Source organism: Hypomesus transpacificus, unplaced genomic scaffold, assembly GCF_021917145.1.
Source record: "Hypomesus transpacificus isolate Combined female unplaced genomic scaffold, fHypTra1 scaffold_187, whole genome shotgun sequence".
NCBI lineage: Eukaryota > Metazoa > Chordata > Actinopteri > Osmeriformes > Osmeridae > Hypomesus > Hypomesus transpacificus.
The window spans coordinates 142,344-163,947 of record NW_025813736.1 but is presented as its reverse complement, the minus strand read 5'-3'; the positions used below and the strand labels follow the sequence as shown (position 1 = coordinate 163,947).

The following is a 21,604-nucleotide window of genomic DNA, read 5'->3' as shown; positions in this document are numbered from 1 at the left end:
AAGCAACCTACGTTAGACAGGCTAGTTTCACTCGGTTCAGCGTATTTAAAGGTCTCTGACAGTCAGAATCACTGTTAACAGGCAAAGGTCGAGTTGGTCTTTGGTCAGATGTGTATATTGACCAGTTTAGAGCTAAATACTCTTGCCAGAGCCTGAAATACTCTTGCCAGAGCCTGGAATCGAGCCAAATGTTTGGAGTGACTTTGCAGGGCTGGGTCTCCATCAGTTCAACACATTTGGATTCAAGTTCAAGTAATGCCATTGCATTTCACAGTCAAAACTGTAGTTTATGTCAAGTGTAGATGTAAAAAGCTTCATTTTTCACAACTGACATGGATCCTTTCTTCACTTTTACAGGTCTGGAGTTCAACAGAGGATGCTGAGAGAAAAACAGATCCCTTGCTACCCCGCTCTAGCTGGACAGTTTTTCTTCAGCCCTGACCCCAGGACAGCTTCATCCAGCTGGCCTGCCCTGACTGCCTGAAGGCCCTGCTTGCCCCTGCCTGTCAGCCCTCCAGAGACAGACAGTCACCCCACAGACACAGTAGCTCTGCAGACCACTTTTTTGAGGACATTGATGAAAAAGGAAAAACCTGACTTTTACTTTGATGAAAGTCTAAATGTTTAAGCCTTTCCATGTCCCAGCATGCCAAGCTGCTGACTTTTAGTATCTTAAGTAATGAAACCAGTTCAAGTTATAGACTTTTGACCTGAATCCAATGATTAGTCATCTGAATAAAAACCACTCAAGAGAAGTACTGCTTCTTGGATGATTTGTGCTCCACATCAGTTCATCTCACACATTTGCCTTTGTTTCCATGGGATTCATGGAATTGCTAGTTTCCTCCACCATTGTGTAATACAAAATTATAATTTAGGACAGCATTTCAATTTTTGTGTTATCCTTTCGCATTACACACATTTAGTCAATGTACTTAAACCGATTGTTGTCATTTTAACATACTGTTCATATTGAACAAACATCAGTATTTGGGAATATTCCTGTATATTTCCACTTTTGATCTGTATTTCCATCGTAAATTTGGTCTTTAATTTCAATTGGAAGGGGTCTTAAAAAAGTCTTAACTAAGACGAAATTGTTAGCTTGGATGTTATCTTGACATATACATGGGGTCTTGATGATGATGCGCATGCAGCTTCAAGGCAGAAAGACGCGTTACATTTCAGGAGACGCCGAGACCTTAGCGTGTCAGTAGCATCTCGTCATATGTGCTCCGATGATCAGTCGGAGCACAGCTAGATCATCAGCGTCAGCGCTCTTGGGTACCCAGCATGCAGTGCGGCATGTCAAAAAACGCCGGTAAATAGTTTGGTTACAACAGCTATGCAAGGGATTTCAGTTGTTGCGTTCGTTCAGTTAGATGTTTGTAATATTGTTGTTTGTTAGTTTAAATAATCTTGTTGGTCACCCTGAGAGTGCATGTTGTGTGGTTTAATAGGACATGAAATGAGAGTGAACCAGATTTCTTTGACATTTGATGTGTCACAGACCTGTTGCCAATGAGGCTCTTCTTGATTGTCAGTTGACTGTGGTTCTGGAAAGCGGTCTTCAAGCCATCTTTGAGAAATTCTTGAAACAGTGTTGCGATTAATGTGTTTAGATTGTGGGAGGCAATTTTTGGTCGACCTCATGCATCCGCTACAGCAATCACGACATGGATTCAGATAGTGTGCGGGCAGGTGTATTTTTATATAGGGTGAAATGGAATGAGAAATGTAATACCAAATGTCTGAAATTTGTGTTTTTATGTAAATGTCCACATTGCCTCGATATCTTTGTGTCAATAAATCAAATATAATTTTGACTGATGGTTTTCAAACCTTATTGGGTTCAAGATGACATCATGAAGTACCATCAACAATTTCACCTTGGTATGTCAAAATATGATTGAATTTGAGTAATTTAAACTTTGGCTGAATCTAACAACTCTTACCACAGAAGAAACAGCTTACTTTTTTCTACAGTAACTGAACATGACAATTTTCAAAAGTGAGAATAACTCAAAAGACAGGGACAGTGACCTGCAAAGTAAAAGGTTGTAGGTTTGAATCCAGCCGCAGTCTTTTAGCCTTTCTTAAATTTGAATATCTGTTTAGTTAAACAGGATGACATCATTATGAAAAACCATGCGCAATTTCATGCAATTCCAGTTTGAAATGTCAACCGCTTCTTAACCTTTGTCCCAACGCTGACCAAAGCTAATACTATGCCCTTCCTACTCTTACATTTTCAACAGTTGGTGCGTAGCAGAGAGGATAGAGAGGCTGTCTTGTAACCTTATGCTCATGAGTTCAAATCCTCATTCAGCCTATTGTAGTTGGCCCAACATGAAGTAGTTTTGCTCTCTTGTTGACCAACTCTTGACCTTCTACAATGTACATTTTTATAATATTTTGCCATTTTGCGGAGGAACCCGCATCGCTGCTTGCAGCTATATTTACATATTAAGTTTGCTAAAAATAAAAGCAGTTGAAATTGTAGACTTTCTGAGTTTATAAATTAAAGAGTGGGAACTTTTTACACCCACCTCAGGTGCCACTTGTTCTTTGTCTGCAATATCTATCGGGACGACCTCCACAGTCTTCCACGTAGGCTCGTCCAGGTCATGAATCTGACCCACAGGGACAGGAAAGAAAAAAACATTTTAAACGTGTTGCAGAGGTTTGTCTATTAATTCAGTGCACAAGTCTAGTCTGTGATGCCACAGTTTGCTGGACTCACATTTTCTAGTGTCCCCATGTCAGGTTTGTGCCAGGTCTCAATCTTGATCATGAAGTCATCTTTCATGTACTCATTCTAAGGGAGAAGAAAACGGAAGTGGGAAAAAAGTAATGAATACAGCTTCAAACGTTGCTGAAGTACAAAACAATGTATCTTGTAATGTTTGTTTTCAATATTTAATTCTCATTCTCTGGATTGAATATTGACTTGGGTAGGGTGGGGTGGGGTGGTGGGTAGGGGACAGACTGCCAGCACCGATGCTGTCTGTCAAGCCATCCTGGAGCCTCTGAAACAGTGAAGGCCATGAATGGAGAGTCCCAAGAGACCTATTTAAACCCCACAGGTAATCCAATTAATAAATGAGAGGTTTGAGGTGTATTTGATGCTGCTGGTAGAACAGGACAACTCTAAAACTGTATGTTTGCTTGCTATGGAAGTGACATACAGGAATGACATGCAGTTCCTTTTATATGACCACAGAATCTTTCCAGTTTCAATATTAAGCCTAAAAAGCCTATTGTGCATGAACAATCATTCTTAAGTGAGCATATTTTCACACTACTCACCGTCACAACTGTTGGTGGCACAGACATGAAACAAAAGAAACACAAACATTCGTTGTGCATGTGTCAATTTTTATTGACACATGCACTTTAGACAACATGGTTTTCTCAAAACAAATCCATTAATGCTTTATTTATTTTCACTTCAGAGAGCTGTGTTAGGCTATACAATGTTATCAGAGGTGTTTACTGTGGTGGGTGCTGAGGTAGGACTCACTAGTGCGACAGTAAGGGTAGGCGTTCCAGGCTTTTTCATGGAAAACTAATGCTCCTTCTGGTGCAATCATCTTAACAAAGGCAGGGACTTTACTGGAGAGAATCAGAGAAAGTTTATCGATCCAGGTACACAATGTCCAAAGGAAGAGTGAAAAGTGAATCTATTGTGAGGAAACATAAAATGAAAGAGAATGGGAAGGTAGCAGTTGAGTGATGCCTACCTCTTCAGATGGTAAATTTTATGTGTGTACTGTCCCTTTTCTCCCTCCTTTTCATATGGTTCATTTTTCAGCACCTCAATTCCTTCTCCTCCCCCAGTCTCATTTTTGCTGGCCTCGGCCACTGAGTACAGCTGTCCCACTTGGTACTACAAAGAGAATGAACAAACAAAGAATGGCCAAATATAACTCAATATAGAGACATCTTTCAATTATCACCTTTGACCCTGATGTTACAGTGTGCAGATGGTTGCTTATCTCCAGCAGAGCAATATTACATTTGATACTATTCATGTAGGCTCACCAATATCCACATGCATGTTCTACAATTAGACTATATTACATAGTCTGATAACATCTCCCAATGCCGACTAGGGTTGGGTACCAAAACCCTGTGCTAATATGGCCAGTACCTATATAGGACTCTACGCTAATTATTATTTTTGATCTGGAGCACATGTGCCCCCAAGTGAAAAACTTTAGAAGCACAGTCAGATTCTGTTTTTAAAAACTTTAAACATTGCATCATTTTTAGACTATTGAATGAATTACACAAAATTAACGGGAAACAATATTGGTTACTTATTTATTAATTACATATTCATTTATTACTTTTTTGTAGGGCTGTCCCGACTCAGTCGACTAGTCGATTTTCTGGTCGGGCTGCCTTATGGCAGTGTGAGATCTGATTCCCGCTTGTGTCACCATTTCTGAATTAAAACATTTCTACAGAAATTGTAGATTACATTATTTAAGACAAATACTCAACAACTCAAATATATAATTTAATAGGAAAGGGTATTACTGTTTTCCTTTTCGTTAATCTGCATTTAGGATTTTTGCACACGGTACCAACAATTGGCTGCCGAACTACAAACTCTGCCATAGCATACTTTGTCGGTGTTATTAATCAAAATAGCTAAGGAATCTGTGGTATGTCAGAATTTCAAGTACATTTACAAAGTACCGGGTGACTCAAAACTTTGAATGCAAACTCTGCCAACAACGGTTTATTTTATATATATGATGTAGCCTACCACCTAAAAACCGTAAGTTGGCCTACTTCGCTCATGCTAACGCACTGGGTTGAAAAATTAATATGCCTATTATAAGAATCACATCCAAATCCAATGACATTATCTTCTCCGGCCAACACAACAAAATATTTCTCTGTTGCACTGTTCCCCACTCGGCTTCTACGCAAGTTCAAATGCTGCACTTTTTCAGGCAGTGATCAGCGTGCTCTAATGATTTGCATGTTAAACAAACAATATTTTTTATTTGTAGTACATTGTAAGAGATAATATATAATAACCAAATAGGGATTTTGTATTACATCGGCATTCGGTAACAACAGGACTGGTGACACGAGACTTATTATTTAATAGCGGCTGAATCTGGAATGTCCAGCAGCTACATTGAATCAGATTGAGAAAATGTTCATGTAGGGTCGCAACTGCGCTCTTGGTTTTCAGCATGGCTTGCGGCAGAACACTCAGACACTGGGGACTCAGATGGTGTCAGATGGCTGAGCTGTTAGGGAGTTGGGCTGTGAATCAGAAGGTTGTTGGTTCGATTGCCTGCCGTGCCAAATGACGTTGTGTCCTTGGGCAAGGCACTTCACCCTACCTGCCTCGGGGAGAATGTCGCTGTACTTACTGTAAGGCACTCTGAAATAAGAGCGTCTGCTAAATGACTAAATGTAAATGACTCAGTTGGGGGGTAAATTTGGTCACGGAAGCATTGTTTAAGTTTCTATTGTTGAACTCATATTTATTTTGATATGTGTAGTGTTGGACGTTGGTTTGCTTAGTTCGATTTTTCACACTGAGGGTGAAGGTTAGCTAGCTAGATCACTAGCCAGGCTGTTACAGCGCAGGACAGATGCAGTAGGCTACCGTAGGACGCAGCGGAGGTTTACCCGAGTCTTGCTTGCTAGTTCAAATCTCAGAAAAAAAGCAATCAATGTTTTCCGTTGCAAATAATAGTTAGGGCATTTTTGGGTTCCATCATCCCTTTTCATGTAGCTGACAGCTGCAATAGGCTAAAAACGTATGTCTTTGGTTAAAATTCACTCCGCCCGTGCGTCCAAATACTTTTCCACGCTCTCACACATATTTTTACTCGCATTTGCGAGTAAAATAGGCGCACTGTAGAGCCCTGCTATATGACCAGTACTAGACCATCGGTTTTCAAACTGGGGTACGCATGGCTAATTTACACATTTTACATTGACATTTTGTAATTTTCTCCAGAGCGACTTACAGTAAGTACAGGGACATTCCCCCCGAGGCAAGTAGGGTGAAGAGACTTCACCCAAGGACACAACGTCATTTGGCACGGCCGGAAATCGAACTGGCAACCTTTTTAAATTAAACCAATTTTAAATTAGTCATGTTTTAAACAGAAGCCATATTTAAATATGTTACTAACAACTGGGTAGGCCAACTTGGTGGAGGTCTAATCCCTCCTCCTGTGTGTTTGTACCAGCAAATTGTGAAGTCTTGTTTTTGCAATTTTCAGATTGGTTCATTTCAAAATACACAGTGCATGACCAATTAAAAGCCGAAGTTCTGCCTTGCAGACACATTTTATGATTTTTTTACAAGCCGATATGCACTGTATCCCTGATGTGAAAGCTGAAGAGTTTTTAGTTAGGTCATTGTTTTGTTGTTTGTATCATGCGTGTACCTCACTGTACCTCGCCACCAGGCTTCTGTATAGTCATTGACAGTCACTGATCTGCAAATTTGCACTATTGCACTGTACTCCACTTAGGCTAGAATAGGTTATAGGGTTGAAACAGGTTTTTGTGCATTTAGGGTTAGTATAGTGTACTATTTATTGTTATATGTAATTTAGGAAGTTTTAGTATTAGGGTTAGTATAGTCGATTATTTATTGCTATCTGTATATCTAGGAAGTTTCACTTATTTAAGATCAGAATAGATGTAAATGATGTTCCGTGTACTTATATAATGTTATGCCAGGTGCTTGCGTTGTCTTGTCTTAAGAATTTCAGTGCCCAGTCTAACCTTGTGTTGTTCTGTGTACCTGACAAATAAAAAAAAGACTTGAACACACACACACAGTAGAATGATTATGATTATATGAGGGTATGTGGTGGAATATATTATTTCAAATGGGGTAAGCAGGGGCCACTTGTTCAGAAGTTATCTGATCGGATTTCAGTTTTTGGATTGGATTAAATGGGTTGAAAATGGGTTGTTCAAAATGTTTTAAGGATTCTGAAATTGGATTAGATCACGTAATCCAGTCTTGGTTCTGATCTGGATAAAACCTTCAATATGTGTTGTTCAAAACTTTTTTGTAGGATTGGGATACCTTTGATCTAAAAAATTATTTCTGATCCCAGCAGAAAGGTGGATTCAAGGTGGATTTCAGGAACCAAATGTAATAAAATGTTTGTTTTATTTTCACAACAGAACAGAGGAACATCTAAATATATAAAAGCTCTGATAAATAAAATACAAACATAAGATATGAAACTTAAAGGTCCCATGACATGAAATGTTCACTTTAGGAGGTTATTTAACATTAATATGAGTTCCCCTAGCCTGCCTTTGGTCCCCCGGTGGCTAGAAATGTTGATAGGTGTAAACCAAGCCCGGGTATCCTTATCCGCCTTTGAGAAAATGAAAGCTGAAATGCTTGGTTTGGAAAATCCTCTCCTTATGTCGTCATAAGGAGGAAGGTTACCTCCTCTTTCTCTGCTTTGCCCGCAGAGAGAATTTGGCCCACGAATGAGAAAATGAGCTACGACTGTGCGAGCGCGATATTGTTTTTTCCTCGAGACATCATGGCTTGCAAACGACCGAAGCATGGCAGTTAGCCCCGCCTCTTTCTTCCTCACAGCATTTAAAAGCTACAGACACAGAAACGGCATGTCCTGAGGAAAGCTCATTGTGGGACTGCTCGTAGTGGCTGTAATTCTGCACCAAGGCGGAATTTCGGGAAAGAGACTTCAGATACAGTATTAAGGGACCACTAAGGCCTATATAAAAGCATCCAAAAACTGCATGTCATGGGATCTTTTAAGTCCTTTGAACAGGAACATTGTAGAGTGCCCTCTGGTGGACAAACAATGCAACGCCAACACATAACATGGTTGAAAGGTGTTTCGTCCATTTTCATTAAAATTTGTTAAAACAAATTTATCAGTGTGTATATATGTATATATATAAAAATATATGTATTTTTTATATATTTTTTACTTCAATATTGTCTTTATATAATATCTGACTGTAAAAATCTTATGTTTGTTCATTTTTGTTCTTAAAAATAAATAAAAAACGTTACCGGCCATTTTAAATGCCAATACCGATACCGAGTTTGGAAAATGCCTAATACCGGCCAAAACTATCGGCCCGCCCGCCAATAATATCGTCCCGTCCACCGATAATATCGTCCCGTCCACCGATAATATCGTCCCGTCCACCGATAAAGGGTGATCCAATCCAATGTTGCTTTGAAAAACCACTACAAATATAAATTGGATTACCTGTTCACACTTTTTGAACAACTGGCCCCTGATTATAAAGTTTGAAAACGCCTGTGCTACATTGAAATTTATGCATTTAGCAGACGCTTTTATCCAAAGCAGTGTTTCCCACACATAGACTAATTTGTGGCGGTGCGCCACAGAATCAACACCGGCCGCCACACATTGCGTTTCGTAAAATATTTTTTTTTATCGCTATTTAGGTTAAAACACGCAGCGTATTCTTTCAGCTGCATTTCCTTTCCCCTGCTCTCCCTCCGTCTCTCTGTCACTCATGCGTCTTTCTCACATATGCACAGTCACAACGTCAGCACACGTTAGCAACAATGCATACATATGCCGTTCTAGTAAGACCGACAGCTATATCAGCGAGCCTTCAGCATTAGTGCCGTAGCTAAAAGTCGGGGAAAGTTGAGGCTACTTTTCGCTAGGTACCTTACTCACATTTACATTTAGTCATTTAGCAGACGCTCTTATCCAGAGCGACTTACAGTACTCGAAGTTTCCCCTTCGTTCTTATGGTGAGAAGTCTCAAGAGCTAGCTTACCCGGCGTCATGGAGCCGACCAGTTAAATAGTTGTTTAGCACTAGCGTTGCTACATGCATAATGCAGAAATGATATGTTAGTTGTTGTTAATTTTGTGAAGGTGTGAATCATTTTGGATTAATATTTAATGTAACAAATTACTAACAAATTAACTGTAACGAATTATTAACGAAGGAATTATTACGACCCCCCCCCCCCCCGGTCTGACAACCCCCACCCCTCCCCGCCACAATTAGATTTCTAATCTGTGGGAAACACTGAAGCAACTTCCAAGAGAGAGCTTTACAAAAAGAGCATAGGTCAATGATCATAACAACAAGGTAGTCCCTGTGCTAGACCAAATCAGAACGCAGATTTTGGTGCCCCTGCCACTTAAATGCCTGAGCTGTCGATTTATATAGTTGCCCTCTGGTGCTCTGATGGACGTAAGAAGAATCATCACCGCACACGATTAAGGATGGGTATTGAGAACCGGGTCTTGTTTAGAACCGGTTCCCAGTGAAAAGATTTATTGGAATCGTCAGCCAAATTCTTTAACGATTCTGTTAATGGTTCTCTGTGCTGTTGCGCATGCGCAAACTTTTATAGTTTATCAGACTGCAGGAAACATGGCAACTAGGCAGAAGCGTTCTAAAGTTTGATTATATTTCACACGACAAAATGACAACCACGCCACTTGTGACACGTGTAAAAAGTATATTTCATCGAAGGGAGGAAATACAACAAATATGAAGAAGCATTTGAACACAGCATGGAATGAAGTTACTGGGATGTCATGTGTTCGATGCATGCAGCAGCGCAGCTAACGTTCGCGCTTCATCTCTAACTATCCAAGGTAGAGCTAAACTCGCCTTTATTGTGTATAGTCGATCAAGTTATCTTCTGTCCCGTCGTTTGAAGCATACATTTTAGCTCCGGCATTCGTCTCCCATTAATGATCACTTCACGTTAATTATAGGAGGGCGTGTTATCAGCAAACGTTCGCGTTGTCGTGTTAACCCATTATTAAACTGAGCATATCGATTTTTAATCCATTATAAAACTTAGCATTTCAATTGTTTTACAGAATGGCTGATGTTTGACATTTTATATGATTTGACCTTGGCTGAAAATGGAAGATTCTATTGTTAAGCTAGTGTAGCTAATAGAAGTGTAGATGAAAGGCAACGGAAACATTTAAATGTGTCTGTATACATACTGTATATGGTGTGCAGCATTATAGAACATTATATAAAAGAAAATTAACGTAAATAAACCCGTTTGTGCTCTTTTTTTCCCTCCTTGCCCAATAAGAATCTATAAGAGAATTGATAAGGAATCTAATATATAAGCAGGAATTGATAAGGAATCGGAATTGTGAAAAAATCTTATCAATACTCATCCCTACACACGATCTATACTTAAATTATACTGCATTCATGTGGTGTAAAAAAAATCTTAATTAATTTCCTGACTGAAGAAATGTACATGAATGCAAGTCAGAACAACAAGGAAAGTCAAAGATTTCTTCTTCTTTTAATATAAAATAAATGGGCAGAAAAACTGATAGCCAGTGTAGTGAATTGCAGTAATGGAGTGGAACACTCACCTCTTCTACAGAGCACGGTAAGACCACACGACTTGATGAGGATATATAGATAGAAAGGAAGATGGAAAGGAAAGGTAAGAGACAAAACAGGGGAATGGGGGAAGAAACAAGTTAAATCAATTTAGATTCTTCTGGAAAATGTATAGGATGGAACCTCCTTGGATGTCACTACTGACTTACGCCAGACCAAGAGTCACCTCCAATAATACCTAAACAAAACAGTTCATTCCATTATCTAGTTCAAATGAACTGCATAAGGCATCACTTGTGTTTCTTCTGTGTTCTACACATCCGTTGTCCCACACCAACTACCTGGCTTGATAATAAAGGTGAACAAATTCTAATAACAATCGGCCAAATCCTGGGATGTAAATAACTACAACCACACTGCCTGTATCCAGACAGCAGGTCAAAGAGAAACACACATACCCCTTTTCCACCAACGCATTTTAGGAGCCGGTTCGGAGCCGGTGCCTAATCGCGAACCAGTTCTTCCTCTTTCGACAGACTGGAAACCGGAAAAGTGGTTTGTACGTGGTTCGCAACGAGCACCACTTCGGAGCTGGTCTAGTTTACGAACCAACAAAGAACCGCTTGGGGCGGGGTTACCGTGACCAACAAAACGCTCTGGCCGCCATTGCAAAGTTTTTACAATTCATATTTCAGCTAAACGGTACTTGTAAATCAGAATCTGAATGAAAATGTATCGAGACGTGGGCAGTGTAGTTGCTGAAAATGTGCTTATTTTATTGATGAAACTACTAATTTGTAAATTTGATCCAACTTTTATCATTCTCGATTGTAATGTAAACATTCGGGATGCGCGCGCAATGTGAAAACCGGGAAAGGATAGAATTTTTAATGGAAAAAGGACCACACGGATAATACAAATAGTTCAATTTAAAAATACCAAAAAGGTCGAGGAGGACAGCCTTTAAAAGAGAAAGCGATTACCGATTGATCTGTCGCATCAGAATTTTGATTTGGGTCACGAAAGTCTTGAAATTTGAGTGAGAATGTTGCCCGGTACAGACCGCATAGTCGAGTGGCAACCATGTCTTCGTCATGTCACTAAGTTCATAATTTAACAGTTCATAATTTTACAGTTTAACAGTCAATTTTACATTTTAAAAGTCGAGAAGGACAGCTTTCAAGAGATATGGGAATTCTGCTTTTAGCCAGCTGGTCCGATTGTTTTTCTGATTTGTTCAAACTGGCCATGAGTGAGACTGCGTCCCCGTTACACTGTTTTGACGTTAGCCTCAGTCAGACTCGCTCACTGGCAGTGTGCACAATGTTGTGATTCACTCAATTTTACACCAGAAACGTTAGGGAGGACTGCCTAATGTAGATACGAGTCTGATGAAGATAGTCAGCATCTCGGATTTCTTTAACCAAGCCTGTTTAATTCTTCATTTGCCTGAGAAAGCGACCTCCGTTAGCCAGGCTAGTTTTGGCTGATCACTTGGTCAGGCTATTTAAGGGTATCGGGGTCAAGTGAAATTTGTGCATAGACAATAGGGGTGTCACAATACCAAAAATTCAGTAGTCGGTGCCGATACCAGTAAAATAACACGATTCTCGATGCCAATTTCAATACCATGGTAAAAAAAAGGATTTTCTAAGATTCCATGTACTTGAACTTGAAACATTTTCTTATTTATAAAAAATATTTGGAAAAACAGCAAAATGTCATAAGACATACAAAACATGTGCAACAGAGCATAGCACAACCTAATACAGTGCAATTAAGCCATTCAGCTAACAAGATGAACATGACTTTACCTTCTAACCAAGGTAGGCTATAGGCTAACGTTAAAACTACAGCATAGCTAACCTAAACTAAGTACATAACATAAGCCATTGTAACACTAGTGCCCACCATCTCAAACATCCTGTACAGTAACGTGTGTGACAGATTAAAAAACAGAAAAAGTGCATTCTTTGGATGTATTCAGAACTTCGCCGCGACCACAACGAACATTGATTTATTTTGTATGATGCCAGATGTTAGCATCGGTGCTGCTCTTCTGGAACGGCTCACCTTGAATTCTTTAAACAAATCCGGATGACGATCTTTCAGTTGCTTAGCTAAATTGGAAGTATTACCTCCCTTGATCTGAAGAACAAGGTAGCATCTTCTGCATAGTGGCTTCTGCAGATTAATTATAACGCCACGGTCATCTGCCTCAAACGCAAAGTAGGCTATTTCCAAACACGACTTTTGTGCCTTTGTTGTAAACAAGTCGAGGTGGGGCGATTGCTGCGGCTGCAGTTGCCATCTTGGTTTTCTGAATGTAAACGTCGACTGGAACACTCTTGAATACTGCCCCCATCAGTTCCAGAAGACGCGCAGCACCGATGCTAACATCTGGCATCGGCGCTCACGGTGCTTCAAAAAAATGGGCATCGTCGGAGTTTTGTTATTTTAGCATCGAAAGGTATCGTAAGTATCGGTTCTCGTGACATCCCTAATAGACAAGTGAAACCTAAATGTATTTGTCCAAAGGCCAAGAGCCTCAAAGTTAATATCAAGCCCTGCAATCCAGTGGCCAGAGATATATGATGACCTGATCGACACTCCAAGTGTAATAGACCGGGGAGAAGTTTGTCTTTTACAACCGAAATGCGCAGTTGAGACTGCTTGACAGTTGTGTGACGTAGGGTGATAATTGGTCTATACAAATGGCGAGTTGAACAAACACGTCGGATGCGCCGTGTTTGGATGCCGATATAGGTTCGCAAAACCATGAGCAACAACAGCAACGAAATGTCCGCCATTGTTGATGTTGTGTTTGGCGCTACCGCGCTAGCGTTGCTTGGAAATATGAGACGTATACAGTGACGTAATGACGTGGCTCTGTGGTGGCTCTCGCCCGTGGAAAAGCAAACCGGTTCTTAGTAAGCTCCGTTCTTTAACCAGCTCCGAACTAGCTCCCGGTTCACTTTGGTGGAAAGGGGGTAACAGAAGGCAATATAGAGGCATTCTTCCTACCCAACATAACATTTTTATCTTGGTCAACTAGACCAGTGGTTCTTCATCCTGGTCCTCGGGACCCCCTGCCCTGCATGTTTTAGAAATGTCCCTGCTCCAACACACCTGATTTAAATAAATGGGCCTGATAACGACCCATTAATTTGAATCAGGTGTGATTGAGGAGGGAAACATCTAGCTAAAACGTGCAGGGCAGGGGGTCCCGAGGACCAGGATTGAGAACCACTGAACTAGACAACTATGTAAGGCTGTTGTGAGAACCAAACTAATGTCATTGAAAATGTGATAAAACACAAATCAGTGATCCAAGATCCCTCAAGTCATTGGAAACCACGGAATCGCTAACTAATGGTGCAAACCCCATTCGTAGACGTAGCTGCCAAGTTTTAGATCACATCGCGTGCTATGTGGTTGAAATAATGGAAGAGCTAAGGTACCTCTGCCTAAAATAAAGTAATCACAAGCTAGCTGGATAACATAACGCTAACGCTGGCTAGCTAGCTCCTCTTTTAACTAGTTAGCCAGCCTGCACCCCAACTCATTTAGTTATACTGTACATCTCATGCGAGGATCCGCTCTTTCAAGAGTTGCATGTCTCACCAAGAAGACGGGTGCAAGCTGCGTACACACACAGTCTAAATATAAATGCCTAGGTAAAAGAGGCAGTACTAGCTGGCTATAATTTGTAATTAGCTTATCGGTGTAATGGTGCTTGCGTTAGCCGCTGAACTATGGTCACGGGAAGTTAGCTGTTAGCTATGTTACAGCTGGGCTAGCGGTCAGTGACACTGGCAACGCCCGTGCGCCGAACAGCCAAAGATGTCGTTGCTCGCTAGCTTGTCTAGTAGCTAATTAATCGAAGCCAAGTGCCACACTGTAGACAAACTAGCTACCTAAATGCGACCTTTTGAATTAATGCGTTATTTGAATGATACACACCATACACACACGCACTGTTTGATACATTAATAAGCAACTTATCCACTCGCTAGAATATGATTTGTTAGAGATGCATCATTGATAACGCCACTGGGTTGAAAATGTATTGTCTGAATAGCACATCTCCTCACTGTTAGGCAGCCAGCAAATTCCGGTGGATATGGCTAAAGTAAAATTAGAACCTGCCTGATAATCTGTCCCATATTAAACCAAAGACGTATGGCACATGCAATGCTGTAAAACAAACTACATATAAAGGAAAGACTCAGTTGGCTACTTCTCAGCAGGTTCTGTCAAGCCGGCAGCAAAGCTACTTGCTACATCTCAGCAGGTTCGGTCAAGCCGGCAGCAGAGTTATCACTAAAAAGCTAGTAGCACAGGCCGACACTCCGCTAGTGATATATATATATATACCATATACCATATATATACCATGGCGAGGCCTAACACCGGCGTGTGTCAATCCTAAATCCTGATCCACCTTACACTCACACAACTGCCTACATTATCAAACGCCGACGTTAGTCGACAACTATATAATTCACCATTCAGGAATATGAACATTTAAATAATACAACATTTTACTACAGGCGACAAAATATGATTTTAGCACTTACTATTCCTTGATAAGCACCATCTTCTTCTCCTGGGTTGCGGCTGCGCAAAAATGAGAACGTCATCGAACATTATCCACAATGTATTCCGCCCACAGGATTCGTGGATTGGCCAAAACATGCACCTTGAAAACTGTGCACTACAGGCACTTAAAGGATGAGGTGAAAGCTATTTGCCGTCAGAAACTTAAAGCCTCTTTATACGTTTTGTACCAAGAGTGAGTCAATTTCTAATATGATAAATGGAAAAATTCATTCAACAACTGTTTTAATACACCCTGCAACGTTTTCAATGAGAAAATATCCAGCGCTAACATTCTTAATTTTACACTTGAATTTTCAGTCTCTAAATGACTCTGCTTTCCCCATGCCTTTCCAGCAATTCACAATTTTTTTAAACATTTTTATATTGTCCTATAAAACATGTAGGCTACCTAGCTGATTGCTAACACTAGATTAAAAGTACAATGGGTCAAATAAAAAATCAGAAACATGTTTAGCAACACAGCCAGCTCAGTGCCAGTGGAATACATTTGGACAGAAGCCAACTTTCCAGCAATTATGTTCAAACTACAACCTATGTCCTTCTTGACATCATACACTGTATATTTACTCCACTTCTTGCCACTGTACAAATATAAAGCCAAAATATAGCTGCAAGCAGCGATGCGGGTTCCTCCGCAAAATGGCAAAATATTATATACATGTACACTTTAGAAGATCGAGACTTGGACAACAAGAGAGCAAAACTACTTCATGTTTGACCACCAACAATAGGCTGAACTGGGATTTGAACTCAGGAGCATAAGATTACAAGTCAGTCTCTTTAGCCTCCTGCTTCACACCAACTGTTGAGATTGTATGAATAGAAAGAGCATAGTATTAGCTTCGGTCAGCTTTGGGACAAAGGTTAAAAAATGGTTGACATTTCAAGGTGAAATTGCATGAAATTGTGCATGGTATATCAGAATTATATTATCCTGTTTAACTAAACAGATATTCAAAATGATGACAGGCCAACAGATAACGGCTGGATTCCAACCTACTACCTTATACTTTACAGGTCACCATCCCATCCCATTGAGCTATTCTCAGTGTTGAATAGTGTCATGTTCAGTAACTGTATAAAAAAGTAAGCTGTTTCTCCTGTGGTAAGTGTTGTTAGATTCAGCCAAAGTTGAAACTGCTTGTACATATTGCGTTACTTCTAATTCCCTGCTTTTATTATCAAATTAACGCACACAGATACATTTTAGTGTTGCAGTGGCAAAGTCTGGGACAAGACAATCAGAATCAGAATGGGATTTATTCGCCATGAAAGTTTGCACAGACACGGAATTTGCTTTGGCAGGAAGGTGCATACAGTAAACATATAGGAATCTTAAATTTAAATATGTGGTCTAACTATACTAAGGATACATAAACTAGCAATACTAAGTGGAATACAATTAAAATAAAATATACAATAAGTAAAATATAAGTTGCCAATTTACAATATAAAATACAATATAAAATACAAATATTACAGGAATGAATGTAGTGCAAAATGTAATTTTTTTTAAAGACATTCAGTCAGTGTGAGCTTTGGCCTTGTTGAGGAGGCCAACAGCGGAAGGGTAGAAACTGTTTGTATGGCGTGAGGTTTTGGTCCTGATGGACCGCAGCCTTCTGCCAGAGGGGAGTGACTGAAACAGGGAATGTCCAGGGTGGGAGGAGTCAGCCACAATCTTCTTCGCCCGTCTCAGGGTCCTCGAGGTGTGCAGGTCCTCGAGGGAAGGCAGATTGCAGCCAATCACCTTCTCTGCAGTGCGGATGATACGCTGCAGCCTGCTCTTGTCCTTGGCAGTGGCAGCAGCGTACCAGGTGGTGATGGAGGAGGTGAGGATGGACTCAATGATGGCTGTGTAGAAGTGCACCATCATTGTCTTTGGCAGGTTGAATTTCTTCTACTAGAAGCGGAAGGACTCCACAGTGTTGACTGGGGAGTCACACAGGGTGATGGGGGTGAGTGGGGCTGTGTTCTTCCTGAAGTCCACAACCATCTCCACTGTCTTGAGAGCATTGAGCTCTAGGTTGTTCTGGCTGCACCAGGTCACCAGGTTGTCTGCTTCCCACCTATAATCAGACTCGTCTCCACCAGAGATGAGCCCAATGAGGGTGGTGTCGTCTGCAAACTTCAGGAGTTTCACGGACGGATGACTGGAGGTGCAGCTGTTGGTGTAAAGGGAGAAGAGTAGAGGAGAAAGGACGCAACCCTGGGGAGATCCAATGCTGATGGACCGGGAATCAGAGACTTGTGTTCCCAGCTTAACGCACTGCTTCCTGTCAGACAGGAAGTCTGTGATCCACCTGCAGGTGGAATCAGGCACGTTCAGCTGGGAGAGCTTGTCCTGAAGCAGAGCGGGGATGATGGTATTAAAGGCAGAGCTGAAGTCCACAAACAGGATCCTGGCGTAGGATGCTGGGGAGTCCAAGTGCTGTAGGGTGAAGTGGAGGGCCATATTAACTGCATCGTCCACAGACCTGTTGGCTCTGTAGGCAAACTGCAGGGGGTCCAGTAGAGGGTCTGTGATGGCTTTAAGGTGTGCCAGCACCAGGCGCTCAAAAGACTTCATTACCACAGAGGTCAGGGCGACGGGTCTGTAGTCATTATGTCCAGTTGGCCTGGGCTTTTTGGGCACAGGGATGATGGTGGAGGACTTGAGACAGGCTGGCACATGGTATGTCTCCAGGGAAGTGTTGAAGATGTAGGTAAACACCGAAGACAGCTGGTCAGCGCAGCGGAGACAGCTGGTCAGCGCAGCACAACTGTAAAGTGTTATATCATTGTATGTTGCTAATTAGTTGCCTGAAGGCAACGGACTCAACTGTTGACATAGGTCGCATGTCTTGACAACATACCTGGGGGGATCAGTCTGTTTAGTTCTGCCTGGCTTAGAGAATGGAAATACCTCGGCTGTTTTGATGAAGTGGCTCAGATTGTTTGATCAGCGGAGCTAGCACTGGGTTCTTTCGCGAGTAGCTTTGTAGAAGCGTGTTGTTTTACTAAAATTACTATTCTTTGCAGTGGATAAAGTTCTTACACATGCACTCAAACTACAGTCAATCCGCACTGGTTATAACCAGTATATTTTTATCCTTTATCTAGAAAAATAATGTTGATATTTCCATGACAAAAAGCTTGCACGGTCCGAACTGTTGGCCATTGGGTGGGCTATAGTCTAAAATGCGGATCGATTCATTCATACACTGCGTCGCCGTAAACTTGTTTAGGTTAGATTAAAAACAGGAAATTGGGGAATTAATGCAAGAAAAAAGTAACGAGTAACGAGCCCATTTAAATTTTACTAATGTAACTGCGTTATTTAATTTAAAAAGTAATGAGTTACATTACTAGTTACTGCCAAAAGTAGTGGAGTTACAGTAACGCGTTACTTTGTAAGGCGTTATTCCCAACACTGCTGGCTACTGTGGTGAACCTGGCTTGTTTTGCAGTGGTTTACATAGTCTTCCTAAACAGATGATCGGAGTGTGATGAGCTCAAATAAACACGGATTGCAATGTTTTACAACCGGAGGATTGATCGGAAGAGTAGAAACCGTTTTGTCAGAATAAAAAACTATGCCTCTAACTGGTTTTGAACCTACAACCATTTGCTTACCGGCGCCGCAGCTCAGCCAATTGAGCCAGTCCCGGACATGTATTTCAAAGTTCAGTCCACTTCGTCCAGTAGGAGGGAACCTATTGTTGGTGGCCAAGCCGCGAAGCGGCGAAGCCACCTTAAGTGTTTCTACGTATTCTTCTTCTTATTATTATTATACATCTTCTTCTGCCATGGGAGTCTATGGCAGCCCCTAGAACCAATTGGTCAGAAGTTGTGAATTTTGGCACACTATTTGGGACCAGTTCCCTCATCAATTTCACCAAGTTTCATGTCTCCCATTCCAACCATCTAGCGCCACCAATGGGTCAAAGTTGAAGGTGTGTTTACACATGTTACTTTTGAACCATATGCCCCATTGTCCAAAATGAGGTATCGTTGGATTCCCTGGATCAAGACGAGTTCAACGCACTCTATGACATCATACCCAGTTCTATAGATTCTCCGCCATTTTGAATGTAAAGGAAAAGCGTTTTTTCGCTACTCCTCCTACAATTCTTGTCGAATCTTCTTCAAAATTGCCACAGATGATCTTCAGACCAGCCTCACAAAAATTATCCCCTGGAGCTTTGATTTTCGCAACCGTTTGTTATATACAGCCACATCAAATTGATGTGGCCGCCATTTTGAATATAACGTTTTTTCGCTACCTCTCCTATAAGGTTTGTCCAATCTTCACCAAATTTGGCACAGATCATCTTCAGACCAAGCCACACAAAATAAATCACATGTTTTTTAGACTTTCTACACTCGACTGGAACAGCCAATCAAAGTCATCAGCCAATCAAAATCGTCAACCAAGCCACCATAAAAGAAGTGAGGTCATATCTCAACACCTCTTTACTGCATTGACAACAAATTTGGTATAGGGACGAGGGACCCTGTTCTGAAGAAGTCCAAAATAGGTCATGCCATTTCACCTCTAGGTGGCGCTGCAATAGGCAAACATTTTCAGACCAAGCCTCACAAAAGACATCACATGGCGTTTTGATTTCTGCAACCGTTTGTTAGTTACAGCCAATCAAATTGAGCAACTGATCCGGAAAAAGGAAGTGAGGTAATATCTTAGCCAAGCTTTGATGCATTGACTCCAAACTTGGTGTATGGACTCAAGGCCCTCTTATTAAGAGGTTTGAGACAGGTAGTGTCATTTGACCTCTAGGGGGCATTACAATAGGTAGGATTGTGTTTTGACCAATAACTGTTGATTTGTTTGGCGTATTTAAGCAATTCCTATGTCTCGTGATATCTTAGGAGATCCCGCGTCTGATGCATGTTAACGCGTGATACCAGACGAATTGATGAGGCCGCCATTTTGAATGAATGAATAAAACTTTTTTCCTTACTCCTACACAATGTATCCAATATTCACCAGATTTGGCACAGATTATCTTCAGACCACAATCACCTTGCCATGTAAAAATATGACTGAATTACAGCTGTTTAAACTCGGGCCAAATCTGACCATGCGTGCCACAGGAGAAACGGCTTCCTTTTTGTATTCAGTAACTGTACACAGCAATTCCCAGTGCTGATAATGGCTCACTGGGATAGACTGGCTCCGTTGAAGTGCAAGGTCGTAGGTTCGAATCCAGGCAAAGTCTCAGGCATGTCATGATACTGGTTTTTCTGTTTAGTGAAGCCAGGTATGTGACAGTAGCTGTCGAGCAGTATAATCATAATGGCCACGATAATGTTTCATTCTCAGGGGATTTATACTCATGAAGAATCCGATTTATTGTGCTTTGTAGATATAGTGAATCTACATCTAGCCAGTGCATCGGATTTCTTGCATCATAACTTCTGAACAGATTTGTCATAAATCACAAGATTGGTCTCTTCTGATTCTACGTGGCATACCAAGTCGAAATATATCACATTGTCCCGTGTCCACCATTTTGGGCGTCGGCCATTTGGAATTTTCATAAAAACATACTTTTTTGAACTCCTCGTTTGCCGTTGCTCCTATTTTCATGGACATGTAATCAAATCAAGTATGTCAAAATATGACTGAATTACAACTTTTTATACTTGGTTCAAATCTGACAATGCTTCCCACAGGAAAAACGGCTTACTTTTTTTTACATAGTAACTGAACACAGTAATTCCTTGCACTGAGAATAGCTCACTGGGATAAGACGGGTTCCTCTGAAGTGTAAGGTCATAGGTTCGAATCCAGCAAAAGTCATCACGCATGTCATGATACTTGTTTATCTGTTTAGTGAAGCCAGGTATGCCACAGTAGCTGTCTAACAGTATAATCATAATGGTAATGATAATGTTTCAATCTCAGGGGATCTATACTCAAGAAGAGTCAGATTCATTGTGCTTTACAGATATGTGTCCTCTAACCTCTAGGGGGGCGATCCCATGTCTGACACATGTTAACTTGTGATACCAGCCAAATTGATGCCGCCATTTTCATTAATTAATAAAACGTTTTTGTCCTACTCAAAATGTATCAAATATTCACCAACTTTTACACAGATTATCTTCAGACCACAATCACATTGACATATCAAAATAGGACTGAATTACAGCTGTTTAAACTTGGGACAAATCTGACAACCGCTTGCCACAGGAAAAATTCTTTATATTTTTACGCAGTCACTGAAATCTGATTTCCAGCACTGAGAATAGCTCACTAGGATAAATTGGTGTCCTGGCAACGTCAGAGGTTCAAATCCAGCCAAAGCTGACAAGCTTGTCATGTCTCTGATTCTCTGTTTAGCGAGACTATAAGCCACTGCAAAGAAAGCCAGGTAAACCGCAGTCACTAGATGTCGAAAGTTTCTTCTGGGTCATCTGACCTGCTTGGCCACCACATTGCTGCTTGCAGCTATATTTTTTGTTGATTTTCTTATTAGGGTTCCTCCGGTAGGTGGAAGATAGCAATCTATCTACCTCCGGTAGGTAGATAGCAAGACGACATTGAATTAATATTGATTTTCCATCTAAATCATCAGAATGGTTGAGATTGAAATCTCAATGCTAAATAA

At 40.9% G+C, this 21,604-nt stretch overlaps 1 protein-coding gene across 1 annotated transcript in view; it reads right to left on the bottom strand.

Moving 5' to 3' along the window:
- LOC124489247 (phosphatidylinositol transfer protein beta isoform-like) overlaps positions 1 to 15,022 on the bottom strand; it is a 42,882-nt gene extending 27,860 nt beyond the window's left edge. The window contains exons 1-7 of the mRNA XM_047051943.1: positions 14,948 to 15,022; positions 10,397 to 10,427; positions 3,744 to 3,889; positions 3,524 to 3,615; positions 3,310 to 3,317; positions 2,744 to 2,818; positions 2,550 to 2,633 (exon numbers count right to left, since the gene is read on the bottom strand). Of these exons, the coding sequence (XP_046907899.1) occupies positions 2,550 to 2,633; positions 2,744 to 2,818; positions 3,310 to 3,317; positions 3,524 to 3,615; positions 3,744 to 3,889; positions 10,397 to 10,427; positions 14,948 to 14,967 (456 nt within the window). The 5' untranslated portion in view covers positions 14,968 to 15,022. The remainder of the gene's footprint in view (positions 1 to 2,549; positions 2,634 to 2,743; positions 2,819 to 3,309; positions 3,318 to 3,523; positions 3,616 to 3,743; positions 3,890 to 10,396; positions 10,428 to 14,947) is intronic.
- Between the last annotated feature and the right edge of the window lie 6,582 nt (positions 15,023 to 21,604).